The following is an 18,250-nucleotide window of genomic DNA, read 5'->3' as shown; positions in this document are numbered from 1 at the left end:
ATTCAAAAAGCCAAAATTTAATACAAATCAAATGGAAGAGAGTCTTTAGGCTATGACAGTTGATTTTACCACCACCCAAGGCTGGCATGCAGTTAATTTTCCCTCTGAGGCGCTGGTGGTTGTAACTGAGCTAGTTATAAAGTAAACTTTATTTAAGAGCTCATTGTACATCCTTCCTAGCTGTCCAGAACCTGGCTGCAGCAACAAAAAATTTCTGTTTTCCTGGAAACAACAGTCTTTACATCCCTAGGCTAAATTAAATGATGTGCAGTTTTATTCTAGTCCTGTACCTGTCAGTGAAAGAGATGAATGTGCAAAAATGGTTCTCACTCACTTTCCCCCAAAGACCCTGAGCTCGTGCTGCTCCATGTCAGGGATGACACTCTGCTGGTGTTTGCTGGATGCCAGAAGTTGCATTCACACAGACTCAGGGAGTGGAAGCACCCAGCTATCCACTGCTAGATCTTGATTCCAAACGATTCCCTGCTGTATGTATTGCCACCTCAGCTGCTAGAAAGGCTCTGCTCTATTTAAAAGCAACGGGAGAAAGGGAAAAACTCATGGTATAAAAGACAGATTCTACAGTTAATGTCAATTCTTCAGGAAAGAAAGCAAATCCTTCCATACTGCTGGCCCAAGGTGGAAAAGTGCCTCTCTCCAGTGTGAGCATAGAGGAGTACTTAGGTTGGCTGAGTTTTGGGGTCATATGCACAGTAGGCAGACCTGGTTTAAACTTCTAGATAAGGCACCCTGGAAGAGGATCCAGAGATTCATGCATTACATTTCCTACTGAACAGCATCCTTCCACCATTCTTCAGTTTACAGTACATCTGGCACAGTTTTAGTCAAAGTGACTTTTCTAGAAGAAATTAAAGCGGAATTCTTGGGGAGTTGGGAAACTGAATAAGCCTGTGTTAAGTGTCCTGTGTGACTCTGAAGGGGATTCTGCTGAACCTTGGCTTTTCCTGCAAGCTCCCAAGCACTTCCGGATGAACTGGCCATTCTTGCTTCCCTTCAACTCCACGATCCTGGCAGATCTTGCAGCTTAAAGAGGGGAGAAAAAATAAGAGATGTTCTGTCATCTCATATAGTGAGGTCCAAGTCTGCAAAGCATAGGGCAGGATTGAACCCCTGTCTTCTCCTCCTCACCATGCAAAGTTCTCCTACCTGTTTCCATAAGCTTCAACTCTCTGCACAGCTCCTCCTGCATCTTCTTCCTGTAGTCTCCAAACATGGCTCTCATGAGCTGACGCTTCTTCACCAGTGGAGCCTTGTCACTGCGCAGTGTCCTGATTGCCCTGAGAGCCTCCTCAGCTGCAGCAAAGGAGAAGCAACACACAGGTTAAGGCTCCCTGCTGGCTCTGCCCCTGCATTCCTGCCAATGCTCCCCCCAGAAGAAAGCTCTTCTTTACTTCAGTGCTTACCCTGCTTTGGAGTGGGTTTCTGTGTCTTCAGGCCGAGCTCCAGCTGGTTCACACACCAGTCCAGCTCTTTCCACAGCTGCTCATCTGGCTGCTATCAACATGAGGCACAGTGAGCAAGAGGAAATAAGTCACCCAAAAATTACAGCAGCAGTTGCTACACAGGATGAAAAGGAACCCCATAAAGTCAGGACTATGCCAAATATCATGTTCTGGTGATCACTTTATAGACTTTATGACATTTTCCCTCTAGTGTTTTTCATCAGATAAACTAAAAGCACTGTGCACATGTTTAGTTGCAACTCACTGTCTCTAGTAGATGGATTTAATATGTGGCTGCCATTCAGAAGGTGCTGTTTTCTGGAAAGTTGTTCAGCTTTCAAATAAACTTACAGAAGAGAAAAATAAACATTAACAATAAAAATAATACCCTATCCCCAAACCTGCACAAAATCAAGAAGAACAAACAATGGACAAAATCAGAAGCTGAGTCTTTCTTCTCAGCTCCTCTGTGCTTGCTCAAGCAGAAATGCATGAGGAGAAGGAAGATGAAGTACATGGAGATGGAGGAAGCCAAGCCCCACTGAGCAAAGCCAGTTGGCTAACTCAGCAGTGGGACAGGGAAACAAGGCTGCACACTGGGACTGAAGCAATTCTTAACTGTTATGTACATGTAAATACAAATGCCCTCACACCATCTCCTTTTACCTACAACAGTGTCCTTCCAAAGAACTGGAAGGGCTTTATCTGACCTTCAACTCTTCCTGTGTCTCTGGTGCTCAGCAGTGTTTATTGGTAGGACTGCAGATGAGGCAGACCTTTGGATGCAATGTTCCATAGGTAGGTGAACACTCAGTGCAATTTCCTTGTAAAATATTAAGAAAAGGAAGGTTGTGTGCAATCTTGTATTACACTACTGATCAGGTGGCACTGTTTGTTAGTAACACCTACACCAGTGCTGGAAAGTAAAGTAAAATGAAGACCTGGACCTTAGCAGAACAGAAAACATCAGGGTGTGCCTTAATGTTGTGTTTACACATAACTTCCAACTTCAGTTGATTTCTAGGCCATGCCCTACAGAGGAACCTTCTCGGAAGCACCCTTGAGCTTCACCACAGGCCCTTGGCTACACCAGGTGGCAGTTCTGTGCCTTGGCTTTGCGCCTTGCACTACAAAAGCAATTCATCCTGCAACATGCACATCAGAGCTACAGGGCCTGGCTCAGCACCCACATGCACCAGCCTGGCACCAACTGAAGACAGTTACCTCAGTTACCTCCATTTCCTATTTTTATTTTCTTAAGAAAACATGGCATCCAGCTCCCCAGAATTAGCTGTCACAAGCCTAAACATGAAATCTTTCAGCACAAATCTAAAGGACCATTAACTTCCTTTGCACTGCTCAGGTTCCTCAGCTGTGTAGCAAAGAAAGCAAACAGCTGCTGGAACATGTAAGCAGCAAGCATGGTATTTCAGCTTCCATTTCAAGGCAGTATGCTAATTGTTCATCTGTGCAAAGAGATCAAGTGTCTCTTTAGCTCAAGGGTTTATAAATCATGGGATCCCACCAGTATTCAACTACCTGAGAGGTCTTCTCATCCTGATGGGAAGTATCTGTATTTTGACAGTCGTTATCTTCTGCCTTTGCCTTCCTGCTGGTCTCAATTTCTTCTGTTTTGTTTTTACTGACAGGTGTTTTTTGTTTCTTCTTTTTCTTCTTCTGGGCAGCTCCACCTCCTGTTGATTTCTCTGTCACTGCCTCATCTCCAGGGGCTGTCTCTGTTTGGGGGATCTCTGATGTGACATGGCTTCTATCCTCTTTGGGTGCATTCCCTGTCACTTCAGTCACCTTCTGCAAGGCTGCAGCCTGTGGCAGAACTCCTAATTCAGCAGGCAGTGAAGAATCTGCTCTGTGGTCTGTATGTTGGCTCACTGGAAGTAACTGAAGATGAGGACAGTCTTCATCTGGGATGGTAAAGTTGAAAGCAAACTTGGGTTCTTGCTCAGAAGCAGCAAACCTCAAGGCTCCATTCCAGTTCTCCTGCGTGGTGGCTCTGACATTGTTTTGTACCTGCTCAGCACCACCGTCACCAGGGTCAGCTTCTGGGTCGGTCTTGGAAAGAGTGAAATCAAATCGGAAGTTGCTGCCAGATGATGTGAACAACTCTGGATTTGCCTCAGGGGTTGGGTGAGACTGTTTCACACCATCTGCAGCCTGTCCCATGCTTGGCTGTGCTTCTACAACATCAGGGTTCATGCCTAGAAAAGACAATATTGTTTCAATACTGGTGTTCTCAATGCACCAGTTTCCTACCATGGGGATGCCACTTCAGCTTTCACTCTAAGGCACTGCCCAGAGAGGTGACTCAATTAATGCTGCAACCTAAGAAATCTACAAAAAAGAACCAAATCTTACAGTCCCCCAAGGGACAGCTCAAGCTCACCTTTCACCATGCTCTTCTGATCCTCATCCATCTTGAGATGACAATCCCCAAACACATTGCTCATCACTTGCTGCTTCTCTGCAAGAGGAGTCTCAGGGGAGCACAGGACCTTGAAACTGTGTTGGGTCTCTTCTGCTGCGCTCAGAAAACACCAAGAGAGATAAGAAACAGTTTATGGTGGGCCTTAAAATCCACACTGTGAGATGCTGATGACAGACTCTTCTCTGAATGTGCTCTGTGTTCATACCCCCTCTGACTAATCCATAACTAGCATTCAATTCAAAGTGAACTCCAAGTGCTTCTGGAAGCTCAAATACTGTGAGATGTTCCTACAGAGGGAAAAAAAATCTTAACTGCTTATTACGTACAGTCAGGCTCTTACACTGCAGTAAGAGCACTGCTAATGGCACAGAAGCTACAGAGGGCTTAGCAATCTTTCTCTCAAATCCCAGAACCTAGCTCAGTGTCTCTTCTCTGAAAAACTGGAAATAATCTGAGTAGAGAGCGTACCCTGAAAAGCAGGACTCTTACAAACCAGCCTGACCCCAACAGGAATCCAAAGCTCTTGTGTTAGAGCAAATTGTCTAAAAAGAGAGTTGTTCTGTGACAGGGGTCCACAAGACTTCCATTTGGAATCCCTAAATATAGTCTTGTAGAGTTTGTTTCACTTATTTTACACCACAGAACAACTTGAGAGTAGTACTGTGGAATAGGAACATCCCACGTCTCCCAGCTGCAGTGCCTGACCACCCTCTGGGGGAAAGAACCTTTCCCTAACATCCAGCCTAATAATCACCCCCTAAGACAGCTCCAGCCATTCCCTCAGGTCCTGTCCCTGGTCACAGAAAGCAGAGATCAGATCTGTCCCTCTGCTGCCCCTCGGGAGGAGCTGCAGCCCCAGTGAGCTCTGTGCTCCATCTCCTCTTCCCCAGCTGAACAATCCAAGTGCCCTCAGCTGCTCCTCCTGTGGCTTCCCCTGGAGATCCTTCCCCATCCTCGTGTCCCTGCGCTTGGACACTCACTAACAGTTTTGGATCCTTCTGATACTGTGGTGCCCCAAAGTGCCGCCAGCACTCCCCAGGGCAGGGCAGAGCAGAGTGGGACAATCCCCTCCCTAGCTCAGCCAGTGGTGCTGGGCCTGATGCACTCCCGACTGTGGTGGGACAGAAGTGGGATCTACCTTCACAGCATCTGGGTCAGGGTCCTGACCACGTATACCCTTATTTCAAGGGGTTTGGCTAGCTGCAATCCAGGCCAGTTACACAACAAGAGGTAGAGAAAGCTCCAGGGAGCTGCTCCCCTCCCTCACCTGGGAGTTAGTCTAAGCTGAGTACCTCATGCATACAGTGCTACAGCCAAATAACTCATTGATCCAGATCCTGAATTCCTGGCTAGAGCTTGGATCTGCTTCCTCACCAGACTTCTCCAGCAATTGGGACGCCAGGCAAAGCCTGGGTACCATCAGCAGCACTGCTCTGCTCTCCTGGCTCATGTGCTGTGCAAAAGGGCCCTTTTCTGGCCAGGGCACTGCTTCTGCTGCCTGGCTCCTGTGCTCAGCTCCTGCCTCCCCTCCAGGAGCTGCCTTCCCTGCTGCTGGGCACTGGGGACCAGCACAGGACAGGTGCCACAAAATGGTGTGATCCCAGAATAGCTTGGGCAGAAACTTTAAAGCTCATCCACTCCTGCCATGGGCAGGGACACCTCCCACTGTCCCAGGTTGCTCCAAGCCCTGTCCAACCTGGCCTTGGACACTGCCAGGGATCCAGGGGCAGCCACAGCTTCTCCGTGGTGCACCCTGTGCCAGGGCCTCCCCACCCTCACAGGGAAGGATTCCTTCCTAGTATGTGATCTAAGCATCATCTCTGTCAATGGAAAGCCACTCCCCCTTGTCCCATCACTCCAGGCCCTTGCCCCAAGACCTCTCCAGCTCTCATGGTACCCCTTGAGGCACTGGAAGGGGCTCTGAGGTCTCCCCTGAGCCTTCTCCAGGCTGAGCAATCACAACCCTCTCAGCCTTAATTCTTCTTGGAGCCTGATGCTCAAGCACAGGGTGTGGGCACCTATCAGTCACAGCTCCATCCTCAGGCGCACCAGCAAACACACACCTGAGTCTCTTACACAGGGTTCACAGCCCTCTCCCAAGATTAGGTACTGACAGGCAGCAGACCGAGTGTCTGCAGCTCTACAAATCGGACTGATGAGATCAAACTATAACCTTATCGAATTTTTACCTTACATGTAATTTTTCCCTGAAATAAGCTTCACAAAAATAAGCCTACTGGTGTTTAAAGGCTAGACACACTGGCACAGCATTTCCTTAAGATGGAAAACAAAGGCAGAGCTGTAGCAGAACCAAACAAGCCATTATATGGGAGAACATGACAAAGAACACAGAAAACAGGGAGAATAAATACTAAGTGAATGAAAGATAAAACTGCTTCCTTAACAGTCCTTAAAGCCCAAAGCTTTATGTTGTTCTGTGTTTAAAACAAATCCCAAATAACACAACAACAAGGGAACATAAAGGACAGAATAAAAACACCCAGATCTGCTAAATCACACCCAAGGCCAGAATATGGGCGGTGTGGGCTGGGAAAGAGGAACAGACCTAGTTTGGGGTGTGGGGTGAGGTGGAGATCTGCCTCCAGTTGCAAAATGCACCACTCCAGCTCCTCCTGGAACACACCTTGGGGAGCCTTAGACAAAATGTTTAGAAGTACAAAACTCTCACCTCCAAAACTGATTCCAAAGCTGAGTTTTCTGAGGCCTCCTCCCCTCTCACAGGAGATCAGACCTGGCTTCACACTGGAGGTGTGCTGTGTAACAGTTCGTTTATACCATAAATCAACACAGCACAGGGACGCGTGTCCTGGGTGAAGAGCGCCCAGTGAGCCCTCTGCATTACAAAAGCGACAGCTCTTGCTAGCAGGAAACCCCACCGCTCCTGGCAAGCCGGGACTTCCCACAGATTTATTTTTTTTCATCTCTTTCTCCGCCTGTCGCTGTTTAAAGGCTCTTAATGGAAGATTTCTCATTTTCCCTGAAGCTTAGGCAATCGCATAATGCCTCCACAGCAGGAAATTTCCCTTTAGCACAGCTCTGGCAACAGACAGAATTTCTCTTTAGGCTGCACACAAGTCCTTGAGACCCCACGGGCTGTACTTCTACGCTGGCCACCTCCTGCTAAGAAGGCGGAAGGAAAGGTTTGCAGCCCGCCTGGGGACAAGGCACACTAAAACCCTGGCAACGAAAAGAATTAGGATAAGGAGACGAGCAAGGATTGGGAAAGGCACCAGAGCTGGGAAGGCCTTCAAGGGGAAGCTGCGGGAGGTGGGCCCGGCGCGGGCCGAGCCTTACCCGTTCCACGCCGCGCTCCCCGCGCCGCCGCCGGAGGAAGCAGCCCCAGCGCACCGCCCACCTCCGCCTACGGGCCTCGTGTGGGCTCGGGCAGCAGCCCCGCCCGGGCCGGGCTGGCGCCGCCGCCTGGAGCTCGGGGCCCGCTCCGGGCCTCTCGGAGCCCTCTGGGAGCCCTCTGGGAGTACCCGGCCCCTCCGCGGGCTCAGGGCGCCGCGCCGCGCCCCGCGCTGCCGTTCCGCCCGGGCCCGACGGGCGGAGTCCCAAGCGCCCGCCTTGGCCGCGCATTAGTGACCCTGCGCCTCCCTTCTGCTCGCCGGAGCCCCGCAGGGACACACCGGCCACGTGTGCCCACGGCCGGCTCGGATCCGGCGGTGCCGCCTTCCTTGGGCCAAATCCCCGCAGGAGCGCCTACACCAGCCCTGGCCTCTCACACGCCAGCCCGACACAGGCCACGCCAGCACGCACCACCACGGGCAGGCAAAAAACGGTACTACACACCTACAGGTACTGTCAAATCCCATTTCCATTTTAGATTTCCTTTTGATTATTTAATTTTGTAAATAAAAAGTTAGACACCTCGTTTCATAGGCATTTTTCCCCCTTGGATTGCTTCTAACAGCCGCCAGAAGATCCCCGTGAGGTCAGTACTGCAGCAGCACAGCGCAGGGGTTGGTGTCTCTCAAATGCTTCAAACCATGGAGGTTATAATTCCTCTTGACGTTGGCAGCTGATGTTAGAAATTCTCCAAGGCTGACAGAAGGGCTCTAAAGTGCTCGGAAAGCACTTCCAAATGTTGCTGCTAAAGATTATAAAATGGCACTGGAAAAATCGGTACATTTCTGCCAATCCCAACTAGACTTCTGTCTGCCTTACAATCTCCACCCTAGCTGAGACTTTGCCGTCGTCTGAGCCCTCCCCTCATTACAAAAACCACCTCAGTGGTTTGAGCCTTATCCAAGGTTGTCTGCAGACTTTATCTTGAGGCTTGTTCTGAGTGGTTGAGTAGGGTTGAAGTCAGCATGATTCCTCATATACAAGTGTCCAAGAGTCAGGAAAAAATCTGACAGTCAATTACTGGAGAAGATAAGGAGTGCAAAGTAATGAGTTATCATATCTGTCTTGAAAGGCCAGAATCCCACCGCAGTTTTCCTTTCCCTCAGTGCCTGAGTTGGACTGAGGGCTCGTGAGCCTGCCACCACCAGCCTGGATGCATCCCCTAAAGCAAAAGCTCCCCATCCGTGGCCTGAGGAATGCACAAACCCATGAGGTGATGCAAAGGCTCTTCTTCTTGGTATGGCTGGCACAGAACCTGCACAACCCATCCAGAAAAGGCAAGGAGTTAAAGGAACATTGTTTTATGTGGCAGGATGCTGTTCTTATCTCCAGCTCTGTGGACTCAATGCCCATGCAGGGAAAAGGCACAAAGGACCAGCAATGCCTTGGTATTGCTGGGTTTGATCTCAGCCCTGAGGATTCAGCCCCACAAGGGCACTGAGTCAGTGAGCTGTGGCAGCCTTGCTCTGAGGATGCGCGACAGAAGGGCTGTCGGGAGATCCAAATGTGATCCTCAGCTTCTGCTGACACAACAGAAACCTTGTCACAGGAAGAGCTGCGAGCTGAGCTGGTGGAAGCTGATGTCTAACGAGTCATGGCTGCCTGGGAGTGAAGCAAGCAGCAGGCAGAGGAATAGGAATGGCTTGAGTCTGCCTCCGGTGCAGAGCATATTAGTGTGTGCTGTATAAACCATGCAAAGGCTGGGACAGTTCCTCACTGCTGTCAGATGGTGACAGGAGCACCTGTCTGGGGGCAGGACAGCTGTGCAGTCCTGTAGGTCACTCCAGGACTGGCATGCCTTGCCAGCACAGAGCTGCCTTCTCTCCCCATGCCACCAACTGAGCACCAACAAATTTGTGGCAGGCATGGCTGTAACTGGAAGCTGGAAAATGCAGCTCTTTGGTATAAGACTCCTTTGAGGGAGTTGCAGGAAGGAATTGGGAAAAAGAAAAACCAAAAGAGAGAAGTGGGGCGGTTGCCAGAGCTGCTAACCACAGTGCCAGGGAGCCTTGGAGGGCACCGGGACAGCCCAGTGTCACATGCCCGACACATCCTGTCGCCAGACTTCCTCGCCGGCGATGTACGTGGCTTGCACATACAGGCTGTCATTCAGCATTAGGAAATCTGTGTTGGACAAAAGAGAAAGAAAGCAGCTGTCAGAACGGAGCTGCCGGAGCTGGCTGGGGAGAGCTGAGCTCAGTGGGGAAGGGCTTCTCCCCACCCCAGGATGGCACTGCAGTGCAATCCTGGCACTGGCAGCTCTGCTTTCTGCTCGGCTGAGATGTGGGAAGCACATCCAAGGGAAAAACCACTGGAGCAAAAGCCCAGAGCTTATCCCAGGTAGAGCAAGTCTCCCTGCAGCTCCCACTGAAACAGGGGATGAGCGTGTGCTTACAGCAGCCCCTGCTTTGCTCCAGCACTTGTGAGCCCTGACAACATTGTCTCCACACCAGTACGTGCTGCGCCCATACCCGTACCTGCATCAGAGTCATAATTCAGTGTCCCCTTTTTATGTTCAATCCCCAGGAGCTGAGCGGGATGCAGAGACGCCGCCTCCAACGCGGTCTCTGCCGAGCATCCTTAGACAGAGAATTGGGGAGACGTTAGGGCAGCCAGAGCCCCATTGCCAGAGCAGCCCAAATCCCCCTGGACAAGGCAACTGTCAACCAGGCAGTTGGCGGACCCAAGCTGGAACACCCTCACCACAGCCAGCTGGAGCTGGGAAGAGAAATATTCCTACAGGAGAGAGCAGGCATAGAAAAACTGAATACCTAGGGTATGGAGAAGGGAAAACCATTCATTTTTGTGAGGAAGAAGCAGGAGAGTTTGCCTCTCATTAGTTCTATGGGTTAAAATGAAACTTCCCCTCAAAAAGGGGCTCATCTGAGGGCACTGATCCCAGCCCTTGCCATGTCTCAGGTGAGAGGGAATGTTCCTGGTGGAATGTACATATCTGGCAAAAGCAAGACCTCCTCCCGTGTCAACACAGGGAGAACCAGCTTGTGGACAAGGCTCTTACCTGTGGCTTCTTGGAAGTGTCGCACACATGTGTCCATGGTTGCCACGCTGCCACTCAGGGTCTTTGTGCCTGGGAGAGAAACAGGATGGCACTGAGCAGCGCCTGTAGCTCACAGCAAGAAGCAGGGCACTAGGGAAGCATAATGGGACCAGAAGCGCAGAAGTCCTGGGTGACAGGAGCAAGCTGAAGCACCTGCAGCCACTTCCTGCTGAAGCACAGGAAGGGTAACATGGGTGTTACTCCCAGCTCCACTGTCAGACCAGGTAGACTGGGTGAAACTAGCTCACAATGCAGGCATCTGCTGCCAGAGGAAGGTAGTAGAGAAAGGAATGCTCCTTCTCTGAAACACCTTCCCAGTCTTCATCTACTCGGGAATTTGAAACCTAGAGAATTTAGCTAGCAAGAAGCAGTAGTGTTATAATAGAGGAAAGGGACAATAAATATCTCTAAGATTTCTCTGTCCTTACTGATGCCCTGTACCTCTGGCACCCTTGACACTGGGCAACAAGGCTTTCAAAGGTGTTGTAGACAGCTACAGCTGGACAGATTCCTCCACGAGAGTGGCACACTTCTCCTCTTTACCAGGAGTTTCATTATGCCCAAGGCCAAGTCACTGCAGATCCACCAGGCATCAAAACCCAAGAGGGTGGCACAAACGCTGCCACACACCGCCAGGGACAGCACGGTGTGCTCAGCTCCTCAGCTGAATGGTGCCAATGGCAGCATTGTCCCCAGCTCTTCAGCAAGAGGGCCAGCACTTACCTGCAATGTAGGTGTTTAGCCCATCGATCTCCACCACCTGCTGCCCCAGCGTGTGCCGACCCGGTGCCAGCCCCATGCCAGCAATCGCATCTGTCACGAGCACCAGCCCTGCAGAACACAAGGAAAGGGGCCCTGTCAACACTAGCCGATTCTGCTGCAGCTCCAAGCACTGTGCCCTGCTGACCCATGACACCCTCCCAGAGGGTCACGCGTCTCCAGCCACATCCCACCAAAGCAAGAGGACTGTGGGATCAGCACATGTGGCTGTGACCTTCCAGACAGCAAGGGCAGCACGAATGTCTTCTGGGAGATGGTGCAGTGCTCAGAGTGGCTGGTGACACTGTGAGGACTGCCATGGCTCACCTTTGGGGTGGGCTCGGTGGGCGATGCGCAGGGCAGCGGGGTTGGTGTGAATGCCATCAGAAATCATGCCATAGAAGACCCTCCGCCCAGCAGGAATCTTGTCACTTGTCAGCAGCCCCACAATGCCAGGGTCACGGTGGTGGAACTGCTCAAGGGGAGAGAGGGGACAAGCTCTGGATGATCACCAGGATGCACTGGCTGAGACTTCCCTTCAGAGGATGCAGCGGCCATCTCTATCACACAGTGCCTGGCAGCTTTACCAGGCAAACCTGGGCATTGCCTTGAATCACAGAATCACAGGACAGTTTGAGTTGGAAGGGACCATAAAGCTTATCTTGTTCCAACCCCTGCCATGGGCAGTGACACCTTCCACTCTCCCAGGGTGCTCCAAGCCCCATCCAAACTGACCTTGAATGCTTCCAGGGATGGGACAGCCACAGCTTCTCTGGGCAGCCTGTGCCAGGGTCTCAGTACCCTCACAGCCAATAGTATCTTTCCAATATTCCATCTAACTCTGGCAGTGGGAAGACATTCTTCCTTGTCCTGCCCCTTCAGGTCCTTGTCCAAAGCCTTTCCCCAGCTCTCCTGCAGCCCATTTAGGCACAGGAAGAGGCTCTGAGGTCTCTCTGGACCTCTCTCTCTGAGGTCTCTCTGGCCTTCTCTTCTCCAGGTGAATACTCCCAGCTCTGCTAGCCTGCCTCCAGAGCAGAGGGGGCTTCTGCTCCTGCAGCATCTCTGTGGCCTCTATACTCACTCCAGCAGCTCCATGTCATTCTGGTGTAGGCCCCAGGGCTGGAGGCAGCTCTGCAGGTGAGGTCTCACCTGAGTGGAACAGAATCCCCCCCTTCCCTGCTGCACACACACAGGAGGGGGCCTGGGTGCACACAGCAAGGGCATGTCCAGCTCTCACCCACCAACATTCCTAGTCCTTCTCAGTGATGAACTTCAAGAGTCTGCTACAGCCTTGAATCCTTCAGATCCAGCAGTAGGAATGTGAAGCCAGAGGTTCAGTGCCAAAACCTCATTGCAAAGCATGGTACAAAACCAGCTGGGGAGAACACAGACCCATGGGGAGCAGGAGAGAAAGCCCAAAAGCAGCCCTGGAGCAGGGCAGATGCCTCTGGGAACTCACCGGCAGCATGGCATTGAAGAGGTGAGTGATGAAGGTTGCTCCGTGCTGCACAGCCTCCTCAGCCTGGGAGAGATTAGCCACTGAGTGACCTGGAAACACAGATCAACGCCTGATTCCTCTGCTCATCTCTCCACTGACTTCCCTACAGGAGCAAAGACACTCCCATCACTGGACTATGCTCTAAAGCCCACCCTGGCCTGAGGTCTCAGGTGCATCCTTGACACAGATGTGTCTGGCCATGACCTGAGGGGACTCTGGGGTTGGGTGTTTCACCTGAACTCCTTCAGTGTTCACATCACAGCTGTCACAAATGCTGCCTTGCTCACAGCATGTTGTCTTTAGGCTGGTCCAACGACACGCCTTTCTGCTGGCCTCAGATACTTAAATGTTTTGTACAGAGGTAGCAGAGGATACCCTCACAACGGTGGGGATTTTGCCAGGAAAGCATATGGAAATTAAACTATCCAGAAAAAAACTTCTGTCTCCCCAACAGGACAGCAGCTCTGTGGGCTAACCTTGCCTTTCTGGAGTTTCTGTGGCTGTGGGATAAGAGACAGTCTGCTGTATGAATGCCCTTCTCACTTGAGGTTTAATTTAACCCTGAATAACTTCCCCCCTTAAAAAAAACAAAAAACAAAAAACAAAACAAAACAAAAAAAACCTTTAAATGATCTGAGACAAAGAAGAGTTTGTGAAACAAAGGAAAAGAAAAACACAGCCAGTTTTAAGTCAGAGGCCAGCCAGGAGGGTAAGGTTCCTACAGCACTTCCGGTTGAAAAACAGAGTTATCAAACCAACAGTAACCTTTGGAAAACCATTTCACCTGTCACATAAGGCTGAAAGCAGTGGAACTTCAGAGTTTGAACCCTTCCACATCATCAAACCTCCAACTAAGACTGCTATTCTTCCCTGTGTTAGAACAGCACCTTGTGTTTGCTGCAGGGGTTCCTCAGTCAATACAAACTTTGGCCCTTGCCATGACAGATTGACAGCATCAAGCGAGGACCTCATTTGTGACAGGTCTGCCATCTCCATACCGGCCAGGCAGAAGAGAATCCCATCCTGTCCAGTTGCACTGAGACACCGTTAGAGATGCCACAGCCCCAAGGGAGGGGCGGCCAGAGCCCCCCTAAGCCCTGGGGGCCCCAGCCCTTACCCAGGGAGACGCAGATGCCCCGCTTGGTGAGCTCCCGGATCACCTCACTGCTCCTCCTCATTTCAGGGGCCAGGGTCACTATCTGGACACAGTTCAGGGAGCCATAGGTGGCAAGCAGGTCCTGGAAGGCACCTGCCTCAAAAGTGCGGAGGCAGTGCTCTGGGTGGGCACCCTTCTTCTCCTTGCTGATGAACGGCCCTTCCAGGTGGGCACCTGTCCAAACAGGAACAAAGAACAGTGACCCTTCCTCCCCCTGCCAAGGACCAAGAAACCTGTTATGTCTCCTCTGCTCTAGTCACACTCTTGCCATTTTTCTGCAGCAAAACACATGGCTCAGGCAACTGTGAGCTCAGCACAGTGAGGATGCACTGCTGGCCACTGGCCAAGCCAAGCCACCCCACTGCCTTTGCTCCAGGGGCCCCAAAGGGGCTGGTGCAGCGTGTGTACGATGACAGAGACCACAGCAAAGGCCAGGCACATCCTGAGGGACAAAGGTGGGTCTGTGCGTCCCTCCCACCAAGAGTTCCAGCTCCTATTTGTGCTCTGTAACTTCTTTCACCTCAACCGTGAACAAGATAATTGCCCACCTAGTGTAGCACCACAGGGGGATGAATCCACTTACCCAGTATTCCTGCTCCATGGGCTCCACCATTTCTTACAGTGATCTGAGGGAGAACCTAGAGAAAGGAGTTTGTCAGGCATGGCAACCCCGACACAGCCCCCCAGCCTGCAAAATCAGACCCAAACATTAGGTCTGCAGGGAGATTTGTAGCTGAACCACTTGGGACCATCACAGCCCTCAAAGAAAGGCTGTCTCCAGGCCTTGGTGTGCAGAGCTTGCTTGGGAGACATGGCTGTCTCAGCATTCTAAAGGCTGAGGGCAAGAAACCCAGAGTAGAATCCAGCTCCTCATGCCTATGGCTTTTCTGCCCTGGCAGCTATCGCAGTCTTGGCCCACCCACCTCCTGATACCAAGCTCAGTCCCTGATCCCCCTGCGGATGGGAGAGGAGAAGACCCCTTACCTGGTGGTACACAGATGGAGGAGAAGTCACCAGGGTGGGACAGAAAGACGTCACTCCATGGGATAGGATTTTCTGACTGACCAGGTCAATACCTGATTTGAAATCATCCGTAGCCAGAGAGAAGTCCACCCCGAAGCCTCCTGTGCCACAAACAAAATGGGTGAAATTGTAGCTTCCTCAGTGGGTGTGTTCCACCCAGAAACACTGAAGACAGACTTTGTGTGACTGGAGGGAGATGTTGCATTTTTAGGGCACTGACAGAGAGGGCTCCACCAGCACTTCTGTCCTACATTCCAAGGTTCCACAAGTATAAATCTCACCATCGCCACCCCCAAGTGCTCTTCCCCACAGCATCCCAGTGTTTTGCAAGCACAACCTTTTTATTTTGATGCAGGGCAAAATGTGACAATTCCCAGCTGAAAAGGGATCTGACTTCCAACTTTAGCTACCATAGAACAAGCCCCTCTTTCCTTCTGAAGAGAGCTATTGCAGGTATCGTTCCCTTGGGAAGTCTTGCCCTCTCCTCCCACAACCTGGAAAGGGTAGGGCTGGCATCCTGCCAGTGCAGGGGCAGGATAAAATACAGATAAAAATGACTTCAGAGGAAACCCTCACCTGGCCAAAGGGGATCACTTACACGACAGCAACAACCACAGGCTAAATTGCTATTTGTCATTGGTTGGGTGACTCACACCTCCCTTGAGCAGCTGAAACGTGTAATGGGCAGGACACCCGCAGTGGGGCTAGGGATTAGGGATGGACAAACCCGGGATGCCCCCGGTCCATGAGTGCATGTAGCTTCACTGTACCATTGATCTGGACATCGATGAAACCTGGGGCGATGATGCTGTCCTTGCAGTCCAGCTGGACATCAGCAGAGCCCTTCTCGTCAAAGAAGAGTTTCTCTGGGTTGAGGATCTTCCCCTCTCGCACCCACAGGTCCTCCCTGGAGGGACAGTCACACACACCAAGCTCTGGTGCCATCTGCAGCACATGGAGCAGGTGGCCATGCCCCAGTGACAGCGACCCCGGGCAGAGTGGATCCCACCGGCAGCTCCTGCCACAGGCTCTGTGATGTCTGCCAGAGCACAGCTGGGACACTCTTCCAGCTGGGACGCAGTAAGCAGCCCTCTCTGCCTGGCTCTGGCTCTACAAAACTCACGGGAATAGGATTTTCATGGGCTGCCCCTCAAAGGTGATGGTGATGATGGCCAAAGCACCAGGGGGCCGGCAGAAGAGACAAAACGACAGGGACCCCATACACCACACCCGCCCCATCTCCCCCCAAAACCTGGCAGAGGGGACGTGGGATGGTGGGAGCTCGGCGGGGTGAGGGCCGACAGCCGGTGCCCAGGGGGAACTGGCGACCGTCCGTCGGCACTGCAGGTGTCAGGTCAGATAGGCGGCCCGTCCGGGAGCGCCCCCACCCCGGGGAGCCGCGCAGCCTTGGTACCCAACGCGCACCACGATATCCCCGGGCAGCCGCGGTACCGCCGGACATCACGGTACCCCAACAGCCCCAGCACCCCCGTCCGCTGCGGTACCGCCCATAGCCCCCGCCTCACCGCTGGAGCCGGTGGTCCCTCAGGATGCGGCAGTTGGTGAACTGGACGATGGGCGCGTCCGAGACGGATTTGTTGGAGGGCATAGCGAGGCAGCAGGAGCCGGCGGGAACCGCAAATCCCCCGGTGGCCGGCGCGGGGGGCGGGGACCGGGCGTGGCGAAGCAAGGCCAGGCCGCGGCTACGGCGCGAGCGGCTGCCGCGGGACTGGGCAGCCGGTGAGGGGCGGAGGCACAGCAGCGCCGCCCCGGGGGCAGGCGGAGGGTGAGCTCCTGCCCCGGCCCGGCGCTCTGAGCCGACGCTGTGAGGAACAAGCCCCTCGGCGCCGTGCGGCCGGGCCCCGCCGCGGTGCCCGATGAGCGCCGGGCCCGCGGCGCTGTCCCCGCTCCGGGGGCGCCGGGACCCGGGGGCGCGGCCTGGGCGCGGTCCCGCCCCGCAGCACCGCCTGCTCCTGGTCACGTGAGCGCGCCCGACACGTGCCGGGATTCCCCTCCCGCCCCGCGGCACCTGACCGGCCTCGAGAGCCGCCATCACGGGAAGGGCGCCGCCATCTTGAGAAGGTCGGCGGCGGGAACCCTTATCATGAGACCCCATCCTGAACCCCATCCTGAGACTCCACCCATTGTGAGACTCCATCCTGAGATCCCCATCCTGACACCTCCATCCCAAGACCCCCATCGTGACCCCCTCAGCCCACTGGCCCCTGCGTACCCGAGGGAAGCTGATGAGACATGATTCCACCCAGCTGATGTGGGCTCTGGCACTGCTGATGAATCTCTCCCAGGAAAGAAAAGTGATGCGGAATACAATTCTGTATGAATGTAATATCCCAGTCTGGCCTGGAATTGGATTTTAATCAGGTTTTGAATCATGCTTATCATTCCACGATGTCAGTGCTCGTCCACACTACAAGCTGCTCCTATTGCCAGCAGGATGCTAGGAAAGAGGCCTGAAAGGGAGAGATGGGAATGATGCCAACTGAGGCTGGGAAAACTATGTGCAGCACTGTTTTGGACTTTGAGGCTAAGAATGGTTTCAGGCCACAGCCATGCTCCAAGAGCTGGAGCCCCTCTGCTCTGGAGCCAGGCTGGCAGAGCTGGGGGGGTTCACCTGTAGAAGAGAAGCGATGGAAACCTTAGAGCCCTTTCCAGGGCATAAAGGGACTCTAGGAGACCTGGGGAGGAATTGTGGACATTGTCCCAGAGGGGCAGGAAACGGGGGAATGTCTTCCCACTGCCAGAGGGCAGGGATAGATGGAATATTGGGAACTCTCTTGGACTTCTCTGGTGAAGAAAAAGAAAACAAAGACTTGTTCTTCCCCAGAGAAGTCGTGGCTGCCCCATCCCTGGGTGTGTCCAAGGCCAGGTTGGATGGGGCTTGGAGCAATGTGGGATAGCGGAAGGTGTCCCTGCCCATGGCAGGAGTGGCTGAACTGGATGAGCTGTAAGGTTTTCCTCATGAAATTACGCACTTCTGGGACACCCAGCACTGTATTGCTGGGAATGATTTTTAGCATCATACAGGTGGAGCTGAGGAAACCCCAAAGTTAGAGAGAGGATGAATCCTAAAAACAGCTCTCGGCCCTGCTTATCTGTCTGTGAAGAAAGGACCCATCCAAGCTGCTAAATCGAATTTGGATGTCAGAAGGCATGTATGGCACCCCGACTGCCTGTGGCCAAAACAGGTCCCTCCCCCAGGAACATACAAGCTGACAGGGCTGTGAGAGTAATTTTAGCTGGCAGTGGAGGAGATGCTGAGGTAAAGGCAAATACTGGCTTCACAGACAGGAACACCCACTATAAATATCCCCCCTTGTGGCAAGAACTTCACCTGAGAACCCTCCAGCCAGACAGATCCAAGGCTTTCTCAGGCTGCCAGTCCCAAGCCTGGATCAGAGTGCTGAGACCTGTCTGCACTGCTGGGAGAACTGAACAGCGTGTGCCAAGCGGTGGGAATCTG

At 52.6% G+C, this 18,250-nt stretch overlaps 2 protein-coding genes across 3 annotated transcripts; both read right to left on the bottom strand.

Moving 5' to 3' along the window:
- Position 1: 1 nt before the first annotated feature.
- On the bottom strand, positions 2–7,311 carry CUNH8orf33 (chromosome unknown C8orf33 homolog). The gene is made up of 6 exons (XM_066197754.1): positions 7,222–7,311; positions 3,865–3,999; positions 3,003–3,679; positions 1,425–1,515; positions 1,168–1,314; positions 2–1,044 (listed from the first exon to the last, which is right to left on the bottom strand). The coding sequence occupies exons 2-6, from the start codon at positions 3,926–3,928 to the stop codon at positions 860–862; spliced, it is 1,164 nt and encodes a 387-aa protein (XP_066053851.1). The 5' UTR covers positions 3,929–3,999; positions 7,222–7,311; the 3' UTR covers positions 2–859.
- A 436-nt stretch (positions 7,312–7,747) lies between these two features.
- On the bottom strand, positions 7,748–16,684 carry AMDHD2 (amidohydrolase domain containing 2). Of its 2 annotated transcripts, XM_066197752.1 has the most exons (11): positions 16,296–16,684; positions 15,540–15,676; positions 14,731–14,870; positions 14,330–14,384; positions 13,708–13,920; positions 12,552–12,640; positions 11,420–11,564; positions 11,057–11,164; positions 10,295–10,363; positions 9,753–9,854; positions 7,748–9,399 (listed from the first exon to the last, which is right to left on the bottom strand). In XM_066197752.1, the coding sequence occupies exons 1-11, from the start codon at positions 16,376–16,378 to the stop codon at positions 9,311–9,313; spliced, it is 1,230 nt and encodes a 409-aa protein (XP_066053849.1). In that variant the 5' UTR covers positions 16,379–16,684; the 3' UTR covers positions 7,748–9,310. The 2 variants fall into 2 exon arrangements, with proteins under 2 accessions (XP_066053849.1, XP_066053850.1); XM_066197753.1 differs by lacking the exon at positions 9,753–9,854.
- Positions 16,685–18,250: the final 1,566 nt, after the last annotated feature.

The sequence above is a fragment of the Chamaea fasciata genome, unplaced genomic scaffold (assembly GCF_029207755.1).
Source record: "Chamaea fasciata isolate MVZ Bird 193981 ecotype frontalis unplaced genomic scaffold, bChaFas1.0.hap1 SCAF_16, whole genome shotgun sequence".
Classification (NCBI taxonomy): domain Eukaryota; kingdom Metazoa; phylum Chordata; class Aves; order Passeriformes; family Sylviidae; genus Chamaea; species Chamaea fasciata.
Note: the sequence above shows the minus strand (reverse complement) of the source record. Positions and strands in the feature narration are given on the sequence as shown.